The 22,143-nt window shown below is 36.8% G+C and overlaps 1 protein-coding gene across 4 annotated transcripts in view; it reads right to left on the bottom strand.

Annotated features, from left to right (window-relative positions):
* Positions 1-18,214, bottom strand: part of MAP3K7 (mitogen-activated protein kinase kinase kinase 7) — a 64,806-nt gene extending 46,592 nt beyond the window's left edge. Inside the window, exons 1-6 of one of the 4 annotated variants that reach the window (XM_010948927.3) lie at positions 12,377-12,500; positions 5,019-5,129; positions 2,540-2,742; positions 2,172-2,237; positions 1,627-1,672; positions 398-536 (exon numbers count right to left, since the gene is read on the bottom strand). In XM_010948927.3, the coding sequence (XP_010947229.1) occupies positions 398-536; positions 1,627-1,660 (173 nt within the window). In that variant the 5' untranslated portion in view covers positions 1,661-1,672; positions 2,172-2,237; positions 2,540-2,742; positions 5,019-5,129; positions 12,377-12,500. Of the gene's footprint in view, positions 1-397; positions 537-1,626; positions 1,673-2,171; positions 2,238-2,539; positions 2,743-5,018; positions 5,130-12,376; positions 12,501-17,905 lie in introns of those variants that run through there. The other 3 variants (XM_010948924.3, XM_010948926.3, XM_045512140.2) reach the window with 3 other exon arrangements.
* Positions 18,215-22,143: the final 3,929 nt, after the last annotated feature.

Genomic DNA, 22,143 nt, shown 5'->3' with positions numbered 1-22,143 from the left:
GTGTGGACATTGTGGTAATTATTAGGGATATAGCAGGGAACAAGACAGATCTTTCATAGAACTAAATGTGTAGGGGAAATATACACTGCAGGCACAAAGTAAGATATATAGGCTAACAGACTCTAGACATATGCTAACCTAAGGTAGAAATTATTAAAAATAAAAATTCAAATAAAATAAAAACCCCACTAAAGAAAACATTCTAAAATACAAGCTTAGATAAACGACTAAATGATGAAGGTGAGTTAAAAATAAACAATCTTCAAAAAATAAAAAATAAACACTCTTGAGCAATCAAAAAGGAAGAGAAAAGAAAAATGATGTGTAACAATCAGCTTAAATTAGGGTGTGGGCGGGAGCTGGTGAGACAGAGAGATGCCACATTATTAGAACTTACTTTGGTGGCTTCAGGTCCCTGTGAATTAGAGCTTTGGGTTGCATGCTGTGAAGATAAGCCACTCCTTGGGAACACTGTAAACACCAACTCATTGCGTGGGCAGCAGTGTAATATGGCAATGGCTCAGCACCATGCAGCACTGCAAAAGAAAGGCACAAACTAAAAAGAACTTTATTGCATATAACAAAAGACACAAGGTGAATGCAAGTACTGTCAGAACATATGACTGGGTAGTTTTCTACACATGCTCCCATTAGTCCCGCTTTTAATTCTTTTCTAAATAAAATGATAGAAAATAGCTAATAATTTCAAATGGATAACTGCCACATAAGTACCTAATATTTAATAGTACTCTTATTAAATGTTATACATATATTCACATAAAATTAATATACATTACCAAACATTTTTAATATTGATGCAGTCTTTCATACAATAATATAAATTATAAGCAATGTGATGGCATACTATGAGATACAGAGAAATAGCACAGAAAGAAACAAAATAATATGCATCAAGCTGTTTATAATTATGCTTCTTATAATAGCTAAAAACTAGAAATAGTTCAACCAAATAAACACTGGAGTATTAGATAGCCATTAACAATAATGAACATGAGCAGTAAATATAAGTAAAGCTTATATAGAATGTTAATTTAAAAAATAAAATGCTACATTTTATATAAATAGTGTGACAAGAGACTTCATTTGTATATATGGTTGGTGTTTCTTAGAGTGAAAGAGTTAGCTCTGTTCTATAAAGGTAACTAAATGATACAGTTCTTTCACTGTTATTAAAATGTTCTGTGAAATAAGTTTTCACAATTTTATTTTTAGAAAAAAAGCAAAATAAAGCAGAATAAGGACATATGGTTAAAGAGTTCTAACATGAGGCTCAAAGCTAAGAGAGAGGAAAAAGAAAAAAATTAGCAGTATAAAATAGATATTTTGAATCTATTTAAAACACAAATTTTACTTTACTTCAATGCTTTTAACATTATGAAGAGTACCATCAAGTTAAGAGATTGATATACTCAGACTTCTAAATTTCACATATTAACATTATAGCATTTTGTCTTTTCATTTTTAATCTTTAGCAGATTTCTTTAACTACCTTCTCTTGGGACTCTGAGGGTAAATTGTGAAGAACTTTAAGTAACTTACAGTTTATATTAAAAGCTTTTCAATTATTTTACTCTTTTAGATAAGGACAGGTCTAATGATACTCACCATTATATAAAGAGCCCCCTTCAGCATATTCCATCACAAGACATACCTAAAGGAAACATATGCCAGAATAATTAACCACAGAGCTACAGCATCTTAAGGGAAATTGAGAGGTAACTCAGTTCAACCTTTGATTTTATAAATGCATTAAAACTCACTGTTTTTGTCCCCTACTATGTGAATAGCACCAAAGGGGAAAAAAAAAAGTATCTATGATCTAAGATCTTGTCTTCTAGGGGTCCATTGTCTAAGACTGGAGATGTATACAAAAACATGATCACAAGATCTTTGGGGACTTTCCCCATTGCTAATGAATTGATGCTGTCACAAGATACTGGAAGACTTCTAAGATGAGGTTACTGGATAAGAGCACGTAAGACAACTCCTCCCTTATATTGTGTTGCCAATAGATAAGAAACACATGCAGTAAAGTTTTTTTCCCCCAGAAATAATATAACTGATCAAATAGCTACATGAACTACACAGTTGCACACATCTGCAACATCATTTCTTATAAACAGGTTATAATGAAAAAGTGACAAACTTACTGGATTCAAGCAGGCTCCATACAGCTTTACAATGTTAGGATGGTTCACACGGGATAATTGCCGAAGCTATAACAAATTAAGGTTTCTTTTTAAAAAGTGCTAACTTTTGAGGAAGTGATTTCACAGCATCATTAACATCTGAAGGTTATACAAAACATTAGTTTAATCATTCAACAATCACTATTTACTGTGTTACTACGTAGCAGGCATTGTGGTCCTGCTTGCCTGCCCAGAATGGCACAGAATCCTTGCCTTAGATTTCTCACAGTTTAGGTAGGGGAGAGACATGTAAATAATTAAAGCAATGTGCAAAGTTATAACAAGAGTTATGAACAAGGCATAAATACAAATAATAATAAGAAATTTACTTTGCTGAGAAATGTTAGGATGCCATCCTAGAGACTGCACTGAGCTGAGTTATCCAAACCACAAGATGCCATATCATCATCACCATCATCATCTTCACAGCTGTGGTTGAATTATGCCGGGCACTGGTGGGCACTTTACAGATATTGTATAAGACTCACAACTTTGCAAGGTAGGTATTATTTCCATTATAAAGATGAGGTACCTTTAAGATAAGGCTCAGAGAGAGTTAAGTGAGCTGCTAAAAACCCTAGAGCTAAGAAGTGGTATAGCCAGGGTTTGAGCTTTGGTCTATCTGACTTAAAATCCGCATTACTGTATTCCCTTCCCTCCATCTCCCATCTCTTGAGTTAACCCTCTCTTCTCCATTCCCACTACCATTGCCTTAGCAATTCCAACCTGAACCACTGGTAATTACTACAGCTTTCTCCTACCTGGTCTCCTTACTTTCAGTTTTATCCAATCCAATCCAATGCAATTCACTCCAATCCAATCCAATCCAATGATTCATACTGAGGTCAGTTTGGCTCTACTCATTTTTCTTCTCACATTTTCTATTAATGTAACCCCCAAAGTGCTTCTTGTTCACTTTCTTCTCCCTCTTTTCTGCCCTTTCCCCTTTCTTCTTCTCCTTCTCTGTTACCTACATTATACTGCTGGCTCATATAAAGTCCACTAAGGTGAACCTTTTTACTACATGCTACTAGAAAGCAGTATTTTTCTACAGTCAACATTTGTAGATTTCCAGTCCTAAAAAAAGAATTGATATCACTATATATTATATTTCACCTTGTTAAGATTCAGCACTGAGCTTCAGATAGCAGATAATTCAAGCATTTATTCCTGTTCCTTCCTCAAATGCCACTAAGGCAGTTAAGGTATTTTTTTCAAGGCATAAACTCAGAAAGACGAAGAGAATGTGAAATGAGAAAAGAGCACACATTTCTGGAATTGCAAAGCAAGTGACTAGCAGTAACTGACATAGCAGACCTAAAGAAATGAGAAAAAGTGAGAGGCAACCAGATTTATCTCACAAAATCTCCAAAAGAGTGAGGAGTGGTGGTAGTACCAGGTACGTATTCGAGGCAGTTAATAAAAGAGTAGACACATGGTTTAAATGTTAGAGCAAAGATTGCCCACCCCATTGAATTCAAACAGCTTTAGTGACTGCGTCTTTACTATCCCAACCATTAGAGGCTGACTCTTTAGAGAAGGTATGAGGATACTTCTCTAACCATAGAGATACATATTTAATACAGAAATATATCACAGAGATAAATACAGAGTTGGAAATATAATAATACCTTCTTCAGTGAAGGTATAAGTCTCTGGATTGCGGACACCAAACAAAACTAAGGGCTAAGCTCAAAGTAGTTGCCTCTGAGAAGCAGAAAACTTGATGGGAGTAGGTACATGGGATTAAAGTTTTTTTTAGTAAGAATATGTGGAGAACCATTTGCCAATTAAAATTACATGTTATCTATAACTTTGATGAAAACTTATTTTCTCCAAGCTATTACGATCTTTTTCACTGCTAGTATTTATTTAACACATATGCTTTTTGGAAACTGCCAACACAACAGTAATACAATCAATGACCTCATCTAAACCATAAACAAAACTTGTGAATAAGGCAAGATAAAGCCAGACTTCTGGAGCATACTACTAGAGATTAGCTTTCTTCTTGATGAGGTCAAACCATTCATCAGCCTTTCTCAACTCATTCAACTAATTACGAAAATCCACTTTATCCCATCACAACTAAGCTCTCATTTCTCCATGTTAGACATTTAAAAATATCATAAAGTATATTTTGAAATTATAAATAAATAAAATCACAAATTCAGAAGGTTTATAAGGTAAAGACCATTGATTTATTGGCCAATGAAATTAAAAAGTGATAAAACCACTGATTTAATGAAATACTATGATCTAATATACAAAACCAGCACAAAAGAATGAATCTGATAATACAATTATCTCATGATTATTGAATTCTCTTTCATCATCAAATCTGTAAGAGAATAGAGTTGAACATTTTTGCACTAAATGAGAAAAACCAAATTTGAAATTATTTTCCCTTAAAATAATCTCATTTGAATTTCTAAAAATGTTCAGTCAAAAATGAATGCATAAAATTTCCCTTCTTAATTTTAGATAATGGGAGAGAATACCACTCCTTTTCTATTTTAAAATTTAAATTCTATGCCTTGAAATAGATCTGAATTACATAGAAGAGACTGTATTTTAATTCAGGGATGAATTCATTTATGTAACTAGGTCTCTTTTCCCCTAATTTTTAATCAGAGTTAAGAGTGTGAATGAAAAAATATTCCTATGGCATTCCCTTTGGTTCAATCAAACTGCTGATATTCAAGTATACAGAAAAATAACAACTGAGAAACATTTTTTTTCATAGTATTAAATTCACAGAGTATCTTACATGAAGAAATACACGACAGAAATGACATCGTGACTTACCTCTACAATAAAAGCTTTCCTCTCAGATTCACTTTCTATTTGTTTAATAGCAACATCTTTTGCTCTCCACTTAGCTTTGCATACTACTCCAAAGGCTCCTCTTCCAACAACCTGAGTTAAAATAAAAACCAAGTGAATCAGAAAGAAATAGATCCTGCCCAACACATAACGCTGAAGCCAATCTGAAAGACTTCTTTAAGATTTAAAAAATCATCACGATCTGGATTTGCCACTGAGCAAGTATGAATTTTCATTAAAGTGAGGAGATAATGAAATGCACTGTATCTTTTAAAGTTTATGGTCTAGACACCTCTTCATTCTCAAGTAAAACCAAAAACAACAAAAAAGACAGAGACAGAAAACAAATTAAAACAGGCAAGATGAATGAGAGGAGAGGAGATGATTTGGAAAAATAAAAATAAAAAGCAGAAACATATAATCAATGTTGTAAGCAATCATATTTATGAAATTAAAAATAGCTTTTGAATAATTCCATAGCGGTGGGGAGTGGAGAGAAAAGGATAAAAATATAGATGATAAAAGACTGGCCATTGTGAAGGACAGACAAAACATGGTATCATATATACAATGGAATATTATTTGTCAAGAAAAAGGAATGAACAACTATCACATGCTACAACATGGTTTGAACCTTAAAAACACTAGGCTCAAGTGCCAGACACAAGAGACTATGTATCACAATGATTCCATTTAGATGAAATGTCCAGAAAAGGCAAATCTATAGAGATAGAAAGTAGATCAGTGGTTGTTTGGGGCTGAGAGTGAAAATTGAGATTAACTGTAAATGGGTAGGAGGAATTCTACCAAGGTGATGAAAATGTTTGAAAACTGATTTTTGGTGGTATCTGCACAATTCAGTAAATGTGTACAAATCATTGTACATTTCAAATGGATGAATTTTAGAATATGTAAAATATATCCCATTAAAGTTATTTTTTAAGTTATAAAACAAAAATTGACCATATATTGCATTATTGTTGAAGCTGATGGGTATCTCATGGGTTCATTCCTCTCTCACACTATTCCACTTTTATAAATGTTTGAAATTTCCCATAATATTAAAATAATACTTGTTAGAACAAAATCATTCTATTTTATCATTGTAAGTGACCTTGGTTAGGTGCCATCTACTCCAAACTTTCAACTTTCAATGGATCTAAGTACTTCCTTAAGTGAAAGAATCTATCTTCCTGTACAGCTCTCAATTACAATGTCTTTTTTATGTAGTAGGCACTGAGTTAAGTGCTTTACATCCATTATATCATTTACACAACTGTAGGTGACAGGTACTTGAGCTATCTTCATTTTACAGATGACGTACTTAGGTTTCAAAAAGTCACCTAACTTGCCCAAGGCTGTATAGCTAGTAAAGTACAGTTTGATGCCAGGAAGTCTAACACGAGAATGTTAAAGATCATAATTTATACACACACATCTGTATTATGTATTAGAAAGGAGCAGTTATACCTTCTCTTGGAGGAGGAGTCTTCACTTTAGGACAAATTATATGAACAAATCTCCGGGCAGAAAATTCTTCTAAACAAAGCTGGCTATAGTTAAGGTGATCAAATGATTTACTATCTACGTTGGGACTCTAAGTAGAGTAAGAAAGGGGTGCACATGGTAACTATCAGGACAGTAGCTGCAAACTGGGATGGATGGCCACTCTAGCCATAGCTCGAATTCCTCTCCAAACATTACACAAAGCAATATGGACATTCCTCACTTTGCTTAATGTATAAAACCACTTAAATGGTTAACATTTATTGCATGTTGACCATGTGCCAGGTACTAGTCTATGTGCTTTTCACTCATTAGCACATTTAATACTTCTCTATTTTAAAGGTAAGTAAACTGAGTCACATGGTTGCAAGCTGCCAAGATCAGAGGGTCAGAGAAGCAAGGATTTGAGGCCTAGAGCGAGTAATGATCAATTCATTCTATATTCAGCCTTGGTGTGTCATCAGCTTAAAGGAAACTGGGTGGCCTCTAGGCAAAAGTAGGCCGACATCTCCGATAGCTAGTCTTTCCTTTGGTGACTTGCCCTTTTTTTCCTCCTTCTAGCCCTGGGTTCCCAGGGATCTCCTACTGATTAGACTAGCTCTCCTCCAAACCTCTCATAAGGGAAAGTCATTTGCACTTGTTAGCCAATTACTTTAACGTAAGTGGGTGCTGGCTAAACCTGGCCCCATCAGAATCTGGAACCCTACATCTTGAATTTGAATATAGGTTCTGTCTGCCTATTAGCTATCAATACTGGGCAAGTTAAAGTCTTTGAGCTTCTATTTTCTCAACAGTAAAAAGGAAAAGCTTACATTTTCCTCAGTGGATACCCATAGTGTTCATAAGTCAAAATTAGGCATTTTCTTAAACACTACAAAAGATTAAGAAGTGCTTGGAGTTGGCGATGAATCAGTTTAAGGAGCTACACTCCTCATTTCTCTCACAATAATGAACAGCAAACAGGTCCTAAAATGAATTTCAGCTTTATGGCAATATTAGGCTAAGAGGGTGTGGATGGAGACCAGCCTACCTATTGATATTACTATGAAATAATGATTAAGAATTTAATATATTCTTCAACTATGTATTTACAAATACATCAAAGCAACTGGTACTGGGTAGGTCTCCTCTTGTTTCATTTTCCTTTTCTCAGAAAATATTCCAAACATTGTATTTGTGGATCATGCATCTGCTGCAAAAACTGTAAGGCGTGCATGACTAACTGTGATGCACAAGTGCCACCTAGTGCTGAGATGGTGGCTGACTCTGAGCTTGCAACTTAAAACCATGGAACAAAATGTGGGCAAATGAGGACATGATAAACTTCCTTCCTTTTGCTTAAGAAAGCAATTTTTTTGAATGCTCTGAAATACAAAACAAGCATATTCACGTAACACGGGAGCCCATGAATTTAAGAAACCTCCACTCATGTTAGGACTATAAGATATTTCACATGTACAGTGAAATAACAGATCTACAAAGATAATAAAGTCCAAGATGCCCGTGGTTGTACACATAAACTGAAATACATGACAGAAAAAAATAATTGCTGTGAATTCAAAGGAAGTTAGAGGTAGAGTCAATGCTTAATGAATTACATTTCTGTGTGTCTAATGATTCTGATCACCAATTCCAGTGTGTGGAGGGGGGTTTCCCCACCCACCAAGCAATTCTCAGATATCAGCCGATATCCTACCATTTAGCTCAATTCTGACATTACCCTCCTGGAGAGAATGTTAGATCCTACAGATTAAGGGCTGAGTTCTACAAGACTGCTCCCCACCTACTCCACTTCAGAGGCCAGTTACAAGTCCAGGTTATCACCTGTGCTTCTGATCAACCACCAAAGCCCCCCCGCCCCCCCCCCCCCGCCCCGCTTCCTTGGGTCTGAATAATTTGCTGGAGCAGCTCACAGAACTCAAACATTTTATTTACTAGATTATCAGTTTATTACAAACGGATATAAGTCAAGAATGGAAGAGATGCATAGGGAAAGGTAAGCAGAAAGGGGATGGAGTCCCATGCCCTCTCTGTGCCCTACTCTCTTTCAATCTTCAAGTGTTCACCAACCCAGAAGCTCTCTGAACCAGTCCTTCTGGGTTTATATGGAGCTTCATTACACAGACATGATTGATTAAGTCATTGGCCACAATTGACTGATTCAACCTCCAGCCCCCCTCCCCTCCCCGGAGGTCAGGGGGTGAGACGGAACATTCCAACCCTCTAATTACATTGTTGGCTCTCCTGGCAACTAGACCCACCCTTAGGTGTGATCCAAAATTAGCCTCAAGATATCTTTATCTCTTTCATCATTTAGGAAATTCAGAGAGTTTCAGCAACTGTAGACAAAGACCAAATACGTATGAGAAATATATTTTGGTCATCTGAATGACCAAACATATATTTGTTATAAATCACCATGTCACAGTATCAAAAAGTAACTTCCTATTTTTTTTCAAATGGCATAAATATTAGGGGTGAAAGAAAAAAAATATAAAGAAATGACCCCTGCTTTTATGGGACGAAAGTGAGGTTGAGAAGAAATTTCAGGACAAAACAATGGCACTTAAAACAGTTTTTTTTTAACACTCCCAGCTGAAGAGAGCCAAAGGTGAGAGTCCATGAAGGTGGGTGGCTGAAGAACCACCCTTCCCCTTTCAGAACAGACTCAGAGGACAGAAAAGAGTTACCCCCACGCCCCTTCCCCCCAACTCCTCACTGAGACCCAACTCCTCACTGAGAACCCCAGGAGGAAGCTGCCTTACAGAACACGGAAAGCTACAAATGAGTAAGTGTGGCAAGGGAGATAGACAGAGGGAGGCCCTACTCAGGTTTTCTCAGCCCCGACAGAATATGGAAATGATACAGAAAAACTCTTGCCAAGAAAAAAATAAGGTAACTCAAAACTGAAGTCTTCTGACTGCAGGAAGGAGAATGTTGTAGGGCAGTGTTGGAGCCTGTATCAGAGGCGGTGGGATGGAAGTCAGCTCAGAAACAGGGAGCTCAGTGCAGAGCTCAGCTGAATTTCAGAGGATCAAGGAAAGCCCAAGGGGAAGTCCTAGTCAGCAAGCAGGAGGAAATGGGTAAGGTCTCCTGCTTTCAAGGGGTGAAGTGAGGCTAATGCCAAGAGAACAATGAATTTTATTTGTTTATTCCTTAAAACAAATATGTTTCTTGACTGTCTACTATATCCAGCTACCATCTAGGATACAAGAGATATGGCTGTAAATAAGACAAAGGTCCTGATCGACACAGAATGTACTTTCAGTTATAAGGGGGTGAGGTGGGGGTGAAAGAATAGAAAACTAACTAAATGGCTCTTGAGTTGTTCAGGCCTGTACTTCTAGCTAAACTGATCATATGACTAATACACTCCCCTCCCTGTGCATTTTTTCATAGAATAACTTATCCTTTTACCCTAGAGGTCTTGAAAGGTCACGGACTGAACCTCAAGAAAATGGGCAGACCCTCCTAAATCCCTCCATAACAACAGCAAGTTCTTATCAAGATGAAAAGAATGTAATACCCTATAAAATGCCTGTTTGTTATCACCTTTCCTGTTCCATCCAGCTTTCCTATAAAACCTCAAGACCCCATCCCCAAGAGGGGCTCATAGTCTTTAAGGCATTAGCCTACTGTGACCCCCTTTGCCTGGCAAATCAATAAAGCTGTTCTTTTTTATCCTCCCCAAACTCTGCCTCTGAATCTCAATTCGGCTACAGGATACAGAGGCCGGTTTTTTAGCAATGGGTTGTAAGGGTGGACGAGGAGAGAAAAGACAGTCAACAGACAAAAAGATGAATAAGAAAAATACCAGTTTGTAAAAAAAATACCATGTAGAAAACAAAAATATTGAATGATATGACAGAGAGACTGGTGGTAGCTTATGGCTGGATAGTATGGGAAGGCCATCCAAGGTTACTAACTTGATATCTGAATGATACAAGGAAACAACCAAAGAAGAAACAACTAATGTAAAGGCCCTAAAGGGGAAGAAAAACACCTCTCACTCCCTACTCAACAGTATTTGAACCCCCATCTTAGACTAGGTGTTATTCTATGCATTCAAGATATGTAAGTGAACAAACCAAAATCCTTGCTCTAACTGCTTATATTCTCATGGAAGGAGACGAATAAAGGGGAAGCAAGATATACAAGAAAAAGATACAATGTTTTAGAAAATGGTAAGTACACTAAGAAGAAAACGAGCATAACTATGTGTGTGTGTGTATACGTGTGCATGTGCTCCCCTCACCCAGACCTCACCTTATTTTAAACAAAATAGTCCTGCAAGGCCTCACTGAGAAAGGTGACACTCAGTGATGACCTAGAGAAATACTTGGAGTGTTTGGTGTGGGCGGTGCACAGTGGGAGAAGGGAAGAGTGATGCAAGATAGAGCTGCAAGAGACAGGCAAGTCTGGACCTTGAATGGCTCTCGGCACCATGGAAAGGAGCCTGGATTTTAGTCTAAGTATGATGGGAAACAATTAGAGGAATTTAAGGAGGAATGTGATATGATTTTACATTAAAAAAAAATCATTCTAGTCCTAAAGTGAAGAACGGATTGTAGGGAAGCTAGAGTATATATAGAGAGAGACTAGGGAGGAGACTGTCAAAGCAGCCCAAGCAAGAGAACAGCTTTGAGGACAAGGGTGATGGTAGTGCAGCACAATGGGCAGGTCTGCAGTATGTTTTAGAGAGCTTGCTGATGATCTATATGCAGGAAGGACAGGTGGAGAGGAAAAGAGAAGAATCAAGGATAATGCTCTGATTCAGCAACAGTTTCATGAAGAAAAAGAATGGAGCAAGCAGATTTCCTTTTCTTTTTTTTTTTTTAAAAGACAGAGTTCTGATTTAGTCTGTCGATGCCTATTAGATATCAGTGGAGATATCAAGAAAGAAAGTGGAAATGTGATTTAGGGAGAAGTCAGGCAAGAGATAAAAACTTGGGAGAGTCATCAGCATTTAGTTGGTATTTCTAGTCCATCAATTGGATACAATGACCAAAAAATAATATGTAAATACTGGGATCCCAGAACTGAGCTTTGAAGCAGTTCAACATTTAGAATTCAGACGACAAAGAACCAGCAAAAAACAGAGAAGGAACAGTTAATAAGGTAGCAGGCAAACCAGGAAAGTGTCACAGAAACCAAAATAAGAGTTTTAGAAAGAAAGAAGATGCATTTCTATAACAGCAAAAAGCATTAAGCCAATGGCTAAGTGTGGTCTCTGGGTTTAGAAGCACCTGCATTGCCTGGAAATTTGTGAAAATGTAATTCTCAGGTTTCCACCCAGGATTACTGAGTCTATGGGTTGGGCCCAGCAATCTGTGTTTTAACAAGCCCTTCACATAATTCTGATGTTTGAGGATGACTGTATTAGGTTATATTAAAACCAGAATTAACAGTGAGACAAGATACTACAGTGGAAGCCATCACATAGACCAGACAGCCCTCCCTTGCTGATGACACTATTTATGGAAATTTTTCAGACCACTGAGACAACTTCTTAGGCAGGAAGAAAGGAAAAGGAGAATTTTTTGTGAGCAATCCAGTGTTTTTCTTGACACATGGTAGATCAGGAGAAAAGAGTGGCACAAATGGCAAACTGAGCCACACTGGCAACTGAGGTAAACAATGAAAAACCTAATACTCAAATTACAAACACTGAAAGGAAGTTACTTTTTACTTACTACCAAATTTCCATTCAAGTTGTTCACAAATCAAATACGCTTTTTGGATTGCACTCATATCTGAATAATGTAAGTTTTTTTGACACATTATCATTAACAATTATTTTGAAGTAACAGCTTTCCCCAAAGATAAATTTTCACCTTTTCGCCAAGAGTGTAAAAAAGGGCACACATCCAAATTACAGGTATCTCCGCCATGACACACATCCATTCAAAATGGTGAACCTAGAAATAAATCTTTCAGGTATTTTTCACAATCCCTTACCTGTAGAAATAGAAGAGCAGAGGAATGCAAAAACGACTTTGGTTTTAAAAGGGAAGTCAATTTAGAAATATTTCCTTCTGAATTTGAGTGTTTTCTAAATTAAAATGTTCTCAGATTAACTGTCTTATTATATGTATCTCTTCTCCTGTGGTTTAGCCCTCTTGGTTTTGGGTCCACAACTTTAGTCTCATATAATAAAATAGATTGAAATTTAATTTTTAATAAAAAGTATAGTAGAAGAATATGAGATGCTGTATAGAATATTTCCATGCAATTAGTATTAAAAATCACAAAAACTAAAATCAGAATTTGGTGTTTTAAGAAAGCAACTCCTTTAAAAATGAATTTCTTTAAAATGGAAGACTACTCCATTCCTTTACTTAAGTCAGATTATTAAAAACAAAACAAAAAAAACACAGTAAACTAAATGGAAAAGGATTCACACTCTTGCGCTCTTAATTTACATGAAATAATTCTTAATTGTCCCCAATTCACGTTATTTTTAGTTCAGTGACTGTAGCTGTCAGTTTGCTTTGGCCTTGTTCTGTGGTCTATGTGAATGGACCTTGGCTGTGCTGTCATTGCTCTGGCTAGAAATCTGGAACATGACAGAACAAGCATAGATCTTAACATTTATTAGTTAGAACTTGGAGCCTCCAACTATTTCAGAACTTCACTATCTATTAATAAACTGTGGCAGAGTGGAACTGCCATCTGCTGACGAGGCAGACTTGATAACATAAAAGGAAAGCTTTGATTATTCAAACTTTCTTTTGAATTTTTCATGTAGTGTTTTAAAACCAGCCATAAGACATCTGATAGGACTTTCTTTCAAATAATATGCTCATGTCATCTTTTAAGCTACACCTGCACAGCATAAAAGTTATGGCTGTGGCTACCTCTTCACTGTGATTAACAATTACAGATTTCTACTGAAACCAATGATCACTAAGTTCACATGGAAGAGTTTATTAGTAATTTTGGATATTCATAATTAAATACTGACTAACCTATAGAATCAGTTTATTCAGACAACTATAAATTAAATTTTTCTCTATTATCAGTTGCCTATATACTTATAACCTAAAATTACAAAATGCACATCACTGCCAAAGTTCTTTCTGTATTTCCCTTTAAAACAAAACCTTTGCATGTCTCTATCACGAAGCTTAAGAACATACAAATGCTGCAGTGATTACATGTGCTTTGCACATATGCTATTCTTGATGTCAAAACCGTGGGGCTCCCTTTTAAAAAGCAACCAAGCTAAACAGGGTCTTTTCAGTATTTTAGTAAAGGCCCACCAATACATGGCTTACCCACAGCACTAGACCCTTTACAACATCTTTTACCCCTGGCTAAACAGAAGTATTTGTTAGGTATAATAGATTGTAATGGAGTCTACATTTGGAAAGAGAATCAGATTTCATTTTTAGTGTAAATGCTGCCTTAGCCAAATCACTAATCTATCAACCTCTGGTTTTATCACATAAAAGAATCAGATTATACAAAAGAACCAGATGGACACTAAATTCTCATGATTATGTTGTGGTAACTTCATTTACTTATTCAGCAAATATTTACAGAAAACCTTCTAGATGCTAGGCATTGGAATTACAAGTAGGAATAAGGCAGCTTACATTTTGCTGGGGGATCCACAATTTTGGTTACTGGTAAGTGTCATGAAGGATAATAGAAGTGACAAATATCTAGGTTGCTCAGGGAAAGCTTCTCCAAGGAAGTAACATTTGAAGTGGGACTTGAATGGTGAGGAGTCAGACAAGTGAAGTTCTAGTGGAAAGAGCATTCTAGGAGAACAACTGCAAAGACAATTTATCTTAATACCTTTCCCAATCTATGATGCTTACTTTATTCAAAATCTAGTTTCAAAATTTTTTCACTCTATGGAGCCTTCTGTGATAAACCCTACTTACAAATTATGGCTTAAGTGCTCAATTTACATTACATTCCTGGTTTTAAATTTGTGGTTCTGAAAATTTAGTCTCACAATAAGTCAATTTTTAAAGAGAGACTCCTTCTATTCATCTTCCATAGAACCTTCACAGTATTATGCACAGAGAACGTTCATTAAATACTAAAGTCCAACTATTACAAAGGAAATCAGTATTTTGTTTCCTCATTCTTACAATAAGGTCTGGTTATAGAGCACTTCAGAAAGAACCTAAGTGACATTGTAAATCCAGTGGTAAGAGCAAGTGACTCAGGAGTGAGAAATCTTGAATTTAATTCCCCACTCTACCATTTACTTAGACATGAGGTTTCTGGCAAATCAAACTTTATGACCATTTGTCGATATCTGTAAAGCGGGGGTATCATTTGCCCTATCTAACCAGGATTAGTTAGTCACAAACTACATTTCACGAGAGAGCATGATCACTGTCCTTAATGCTTACTGTGGAAACAGAGCATAAATACTGGAAACAATAAGTGTATTTTCACTGTAGAACCAGGAGAGACCTTAAATGATCTTGTTCAATCTCTCATTTTACATGAGAAATCAGAGGCCCACAAAAATGAGATGACTTGCTCAAAGTTACTGAAATATATTATGGCATAATCAGTAGGGCATCTACATTTTCTAAATACCTAGCCTGGTACTTTTTACCATACCACAATGCCTTTACCACTTCTTGCAACCTAGTCCCTAATGTACATATCTCACCATTTATTCTAACATTCTCTACACTCAGATCGAGAATGATAAAAGCTAAACGACTTAGGAAAAAAAAAAAAAAGTACCTACATAGGTTTCTGATGCTGAGACCTTACATAATTTGATATCAGAATTAAATTTAGGAAGTTCCAGACTGATATTCTTCAGTTACAATATGCAAAATGTAAGGATTAAAATCAGCTGATACCTTAAAAATACGCATCTACTAAATGAGTTCATACTTGGCCTGTGGTTGGGAGTATTTTTCTTACATAATTTCTAACTGAATCAATTACACTGATTATTTGAGAAACAGAAAATGATTTTCTTTATTTACAGGCAATACACTAGTACCATATAAAATACTGAAAGCAATGTAAAGTAACTTTTTGTGTCTAGTCATCTTTCTCTGTTCCCTTATTCATGATTTTAAGCTAGACGCAGAATATACGTTCAGAAATAGTTACTGACTGCCCTAGGATTATATAATAATACTATTTTAATGTGTGAAAATAAAGAATATGATAAAAAATTATGTAACATCTTTAACATTAGAAAGGTCTAAATACAATCTTTAATGTGAAAATAAATTGGGTAATAAAAAATGAAAAGAACAAAACTAAATGACTGCCTAATATTAGAAAATTTCATCCCAAAACAAAAATTTACTCCTCAAGAATGTTAAATGTAGCAAAGAAAGGTTGAAACATTACCTAAACTGAAGTAAGGGTCTTTGGAAATCGAACTCCAATCAGAAGTTAAATGACTTTGTGAGAAGAGCAGCAAAATGATAAATGATGCCTTAGTAACCAAGAATGTAACATCCTTTATAAAGTAGTGTGTGAAAACGAAGGTTGTAAAAATCAAATGATGTAAGTCTGTGAAAGCATTTGGTAGACCATGAAGTACAAGTTATTATTATATAACAATTTGTAGTCTGCAAGCATAGCAGTTCGCCACAGAGTAGACGTAAATGCTTATTTAAAAACTGTAATTCTTTTATACTGACTCACTGAATTTTTATTCTTAAAAAAGAAAGAATGTTCTTCTAACACTGAATGTTATTCTTAAAAAAGAAAGAAAAAGAAAGCCATCAAAGCTGGATCAACTATCCAATTCTGAAAAAGGAATTTATCATAGCCTCCATAGAAAATACACACACACACACACACACACACACACACACACACACACACACACACAAATTCCCTCCCTCTTTCCAAAATATGGGTCCTTCATTTAGACATGTGATCTGAAAGCAGGTCACTGTTCCTCTCTGGAACTCAGTTTCCTCGTTATGTGTATCAGGCACTGTATTGGGTGTTTTGCATGTATTGCCTAGTAAGATCTGCTACACAGATAAAATGAAATAAGAAATTATTATCCCTATTTTATAGGTAAGGAAACCAAAGCTCAAAAAGGTTAGTCAGATAACTTGTTCCAAATCACACAGATAGTAAGTGGCACAGCTGATACACTGAATTTTCATCTAACGCCAAAGGCTTCATTCTTCCCACTACATTACGTTGTTAAATGAGGTTGTTCTCAGTGATTGATCTTTAAGGCTATTTTATCTAAGTAAAAAATATGATTAAGTAATCCATTATTCTTCCAAAACATGCATAGAAAAGAATTTATTTGTTGAAGGATAACTATCTTACTATTTTTTGTCTGCCACTACCTAAAAATAATTTTGGATTTTTAAAGTAGAGATAACTCTGACAGTCTGTAATGCAGGACATAACAGGGTTCTTTATGACACATGTAATGCAAAGTGCTTAATATATTTTTAAAATGATAAACAAATGGTAAAATGATAAATACAATTTTCAACAAAAGTCTTAACAGTTTCTAAAGTGTGTCTTCAAAATATATATACAGCTTTTATTTTTCTAAAATTTCATTCTATGGTTCTTATAATCAATCTACTCCTCTGTGAATGTGAAAAGAAGCAATGTAATAAAGGCAAATTATTACCTTGGTCTAAAGTAATTTAAATCATTGCAGAATAAGGAATGGATTCGGGTTTTCTAACAGCGATTTCTAGTCTAGTCTTACATTCTGGGTGTCACTGAAATCATTAGTTATCTTCTCAGAATATGCTACTTGAAACAACTTTTCATCGTATACCAGTCTACATTATTAATGGTGAAATTAATCTAAATTAGCCTAATTGAAGGCAGAACATTTAATATTACAACTAGTGCTCTACGGAATCGGCGAAACTGAGAAGTACTCGGTACTCGAGGAAAAACTGTATTAGACACGATGATACATTAATTTACTAAGCGTCCATTGAGCACCCATTGCGTGCCAAGCGCTGCGCTAGAAGTCGAACAGAATACATTAAGAACCCTTAAGAACACCATGTCTTAGAGAACTAAAACTCCAAAACGGTCACGGTCTTTGATGAATTTACTACTTACAGATTCGAGAACTGGTGGGACCACACGATCTCACCAGTTCATCCTTCTGTTTGAGATGACCCAAATCCAGGCACCAGAGTATCAAAGCCAAACTCAATAGTGCCGAAGTGAGGAAAAAAGAGAGCTACCCCGGAACAGCTGAATGCGGACAGCCCCCTCTACACCCGGTTTCTGTGGGGCTGTGGGGACGGACTCCCGTGGGGAACCTAGAGAAACAGAGGGGTCAGTGTGCCGCCTTAGGAGTCGAGACCGGGCAGAGGCCATGACCGGCTGGGGCTGGCGCCTCCGTGCTCGGCCTCGCTCACCTCTTCCACCTCGATCTCCTTATAGTCGATCTCTTCAAAGTTGAGGACTTGGGAAGGGGCTTCGATCATCTCACCGGCGGACGACGAGGAGGAGGAGGAAGCAGCGGAGGCTGTAGACATGATCCCTGGCGGAGCCCGGGGGGCCCGGGAAGGCTGCCGCCCGGACGCTCCGGGGGAGACCCGCGCCCACCCGCCTCAGGACCGACCTTCAGTCTGGAGCCACGGCGACCCGTGGCGGGGATAGAAGCAGCGGCCACAGCCGAGTCCCGGCCCGGCTCCGCTGCGTTTTCCGCCGCCGGGCCCCGCCCACTAAACTTCCGGTTCCGGCCTGAAATCGGAAATGGGAGGAGGGCCGAGAACTCACGGGAGGGGAGGGGAGAATTTGGTGACACAGACTGAGAAAGGAAGGGCAGTTTGGGGTGGAGAGGGGGGTTGGGTGAGAGACTGGCTGGCCCTGTAAGACAAATTTCGCGAGATCTTTGTTAAAAGGCCTCAGTGACCGGATGATACCGCGAGAACTGACGCTTTAACGTAATTAAAACGCGCGAACGGAAGTGGCGCGGAGCATGATGGACTATCAGTGCGGTTGGTCCTTTAGGAACCAGCGGGAAAGATAAAAGCTATAGTTTGTACTCTGCTTCGTGAACTATATTATGGCCCCGTTCTCTTTTCTCTCAGAGACCTGCAGACGAACAGGGTAGTGCTGAATTGAATTTTTGTGACGACGCTTACTTTTCAGTATCACTTCTAAACTAAACTGAACTGTTTTTTTAAGAAACCTTGGAAAATGTGTTGCCCTCAATGTATTTGGAAGAAAGCAGTTGCTACTGTTACTTTGAGCCAACCCGTGATGCTATAAGAGATTCGAAAGAAAATAATACAGAGCGAGCCAGCGCATGTAACCTGAGTAACACTATGTAGGCTGAGTGCTCACGAACAGAAGTTAATATTAGGTAAGGTAGATAACTTATATTTGGCCTAATTTGTCGTATTCATCTGAAGTTACAGGTTATATTAATGGTAAATGTCTTGTGCGGAGTACTATGCTAGGTGCTTAACATTTATAATTTAGTCATTAACAGTAGCCTTGCAAATTAAATATTTTTGTTGCCATTTACAGGACCTAAGAAAATAGGCTCAGAAAGAGTAAAATTCAAATTCCTACAAGCTAGTAGACTGAGGTCAATGATATATTACAAAGTGGAAAGTGTTGCTGTGTTGTGCTATCAACACACTTTTTAGTTTTAAACTAGCTGTTAAACTTTAGTCAGTTTGACCTGGAGCCTAACGGGGAAAATTGGAGGTTGAGATGTGAGTTTAAGGACCAAGGATTAAACCCTGCGAATATAAAATTCTGAGTCTCAGTAAGAGAGACGGGAAAGAACTGGTCAGAAAGGGGAAAATGAGGGGAATGGTGATTGGAATAATCACCGGGGTAGAGCCTTCCAATTAAGGAATAGGCAACCAAATAAATGCTGTACAGAGGTGAGTTAAACACATTTGGGTTTGCAAATAAGCCTTTGAATTTGGCAATTGAGATGTTACGAACTTCTAGAAAACATTCTGTCATTTTTTATTTGTAGTTCTAGTAACACTCAATGATAGTTTGGTGAATGGGTAAGAGAATGAAAGAAAGAATAATTTCTTTTCACAATACAATCTCTGGATGATCTTACCCAGGGTCCTGACCACATTTATGACAATAACTCCCCATCTCTCCCAGTGCTCAAATATTTCCTGAATTTCTGGACCTATTTAGATGCTACATAAACACCTAAACTTCAAGATTCCAAAAGCAAATTCAAAAGTTATCACCCACCATATATATATTCTTCTGTGTGCATTTAAAAAAATCTCCGTGAAGGATCCCATCGTCAGTTGTCCAAGTGCATAATCAGCTTTATTTCTACATGTAATATGATGCTTAGTGCACTAGTAACCAAATAGAAGCAGATTAAATCAATGGGATAACCATTTTTACCTGTTATTTCTTTACTCAAATCCCCAAACTAGAATGGTCACCTCTTAATCTAATCCTGTCCCTCTTCAGGTCATATCTAATTTCTTTTTTTTTTTTTTTTAATGAGGGGAAGGTAATTTTATTTATTTATTTATATTTGGAGGAGGTACTCAAGATTGAACCCAGGACTTTGTGCATGCTAACCATGTACTCTACTACTTGAGCTATACCCTCCCCCCAAATATTTTACTTATTTATTATTGTATTATTTAATTACTTTATTTTGGCAGAAGGGGGAAGGTAATTAGGTTTGTTTATTTTTAGAGGAGGTACTGGGGATTGAACCCAGGACCTTGTGCATGCTAAGCATGCACTCTACCACTTGAGCTATACCCTCTCCCTCTAATTTCTATTTAACACCTTGATCTTAATACAATGGATACTACTAAGAATCAAGAAATATTTGTTATTTATTCTGGGTGAATTAATAGGTTTTTCCAATCCTGTCTTTCCCTATAGTACAAGATCTGGTTTCCATACCTTCTGTTTAGTACTAGAATCCTACTGACAAGAGACTAATCATTACAGCCATGATGCTGTTCTGCTTTTCCTCCAACATTTTGTTATGAAAAATACCAAACATATAGAAAAGTTGAAAGAATTTTACAGTGAACACCTACGTACTTACCACCAAGATACTATTATTAATATTTTACTATACTTGTTTTATCATTTATCTGTCTATTCATCTGCTCAAACATACATCTATCTTATTTTGTTGGCTACATTTCAAAGTGAATTTCCTACATGATCTTTAATATCAACCTCAATACTTCTGCTTTTGTGTTTTATGCACTGATTTGGACTTCTGTTATTGATAATAATCTAGAATCAGTTCTTGTCCTATTTGCTTGCAGAATTTGTTTGTTTGTTTGTTTGGTCTGCCTGCACCTCTTCAGTAGCTTCTGATAATAAAGTCCCAGCTCCCAGCAGTGCTTATATCTCTGGATCCAATCATCCCAAAGATCCAATCCACCTCTCCCATTCTTTGACTTAATTAGGTCAGCTGGTAAATTCCCATTTTTCACTTGAGCTGATTCAAGTTGTATTTTTGTCACTTGCAATCAAAGAATCCTAAGTAATATAGTTTGAATCCAGAGAAATGAGGGAGGGGTGCTGAATTTGTTTTATTTCATCTCAATTTTGAGTTTGTATTGCTTTTAACTTCTTTAACTTTCTTGAGTTATGGATAGAAGCTTGGACTTTGCAAATTCATGCCAATTTCAGTCACTGATCTATTGTGTCTCCACAAATTTCCAGAGGTACATATCAGACTGTTTAAGTGAACTTCTTGAAGTCCCTCCCAATTTGAGCACTCTCTACCACCCATCCTCACGTCAGTGTCCTAATAACTACTCTCTGACCTTAACTCTGTGTTTAGCTTTAAACCTTTTATACCACCCAGGGGATGACGGCAAAGAGTTTTGAAATCCATTTTCCACCGTCTCTTTGCATGTTCTAAATGGGATTTTCATCTTACTTGGCTTATTTTTGATATGAGGACATCCGGCCTTATTTTCATGGAGGCTTAGCAGAAACAGACTAAAGTAGTTCCACTTTAATGTTCTGTTGCACTGGCATGTATAATACATCAAAGAAAAGTTCCATATTTTATCAGTTAATAGGACTTTTGTTACGAGTAACCGGGAACTCAGCGCAACATTGCTTAAACAGTAAGGGGGATATATTGACTTATTTAAGTGAAAAGCTAAGAGCTAGAACAGACTTCGGTGTCATTTGATTCATAAACTTAATAATAGCATCAATAATTAAGTTTCCATTATTGTCTTCTGCTTTTTGTGGTGTTTGCCATTGCTCTAGAACAGTTACTCAACCTTTTATTTCATTATTGACCCCCTAAGGAGCCTTTTAAGGTTTTTTTGTAATGCTCCCCCCAAATTTTAATACCACATGTATACCATATATCTGTTTATGTACCGTATGCATATTTATGCTTTATACATAAAAGAATAAGATTTTTTTCTCCCCAGTTTTGACCCACTGGGAGATGGTATCACCCCTGCTGAGAATACATGCTCTAGCAGTTTCACTTTTCATATGACGTCACACTGTCTAGTACGATGGCAGAGAACATCTCTTGTGGTAGCTATTTCAGTAGAACAAGGAACCTTAAGCCCTTGGCAACTGTATCTTTGGGTGAAGAATGTGGACTGTAGGTGGGTGGTTGAGGTTGCAGATGTCTGGTTTAGCTTAGATC

The sequence above is a fragment of the Camelus bactrianus genome, chromosome 8, assembly GCF_048773025.1.
Source record: "Camelus bactrianus isolate YW-2024 breed Bactrian camel chromosome 8, ASM4877302v1, whole genome shotgun sequence".
Classification (NCBI taxonomy): domain Eukaryota; kingdom Metazoa; phylum Chordata; class Mammalia; order Artiodactyla; family Camelidae; genus Camelus; species Camelus bactrianus.
This window is presented reverse-complemented; position numbering and strand designations above follow the sequence as displayed.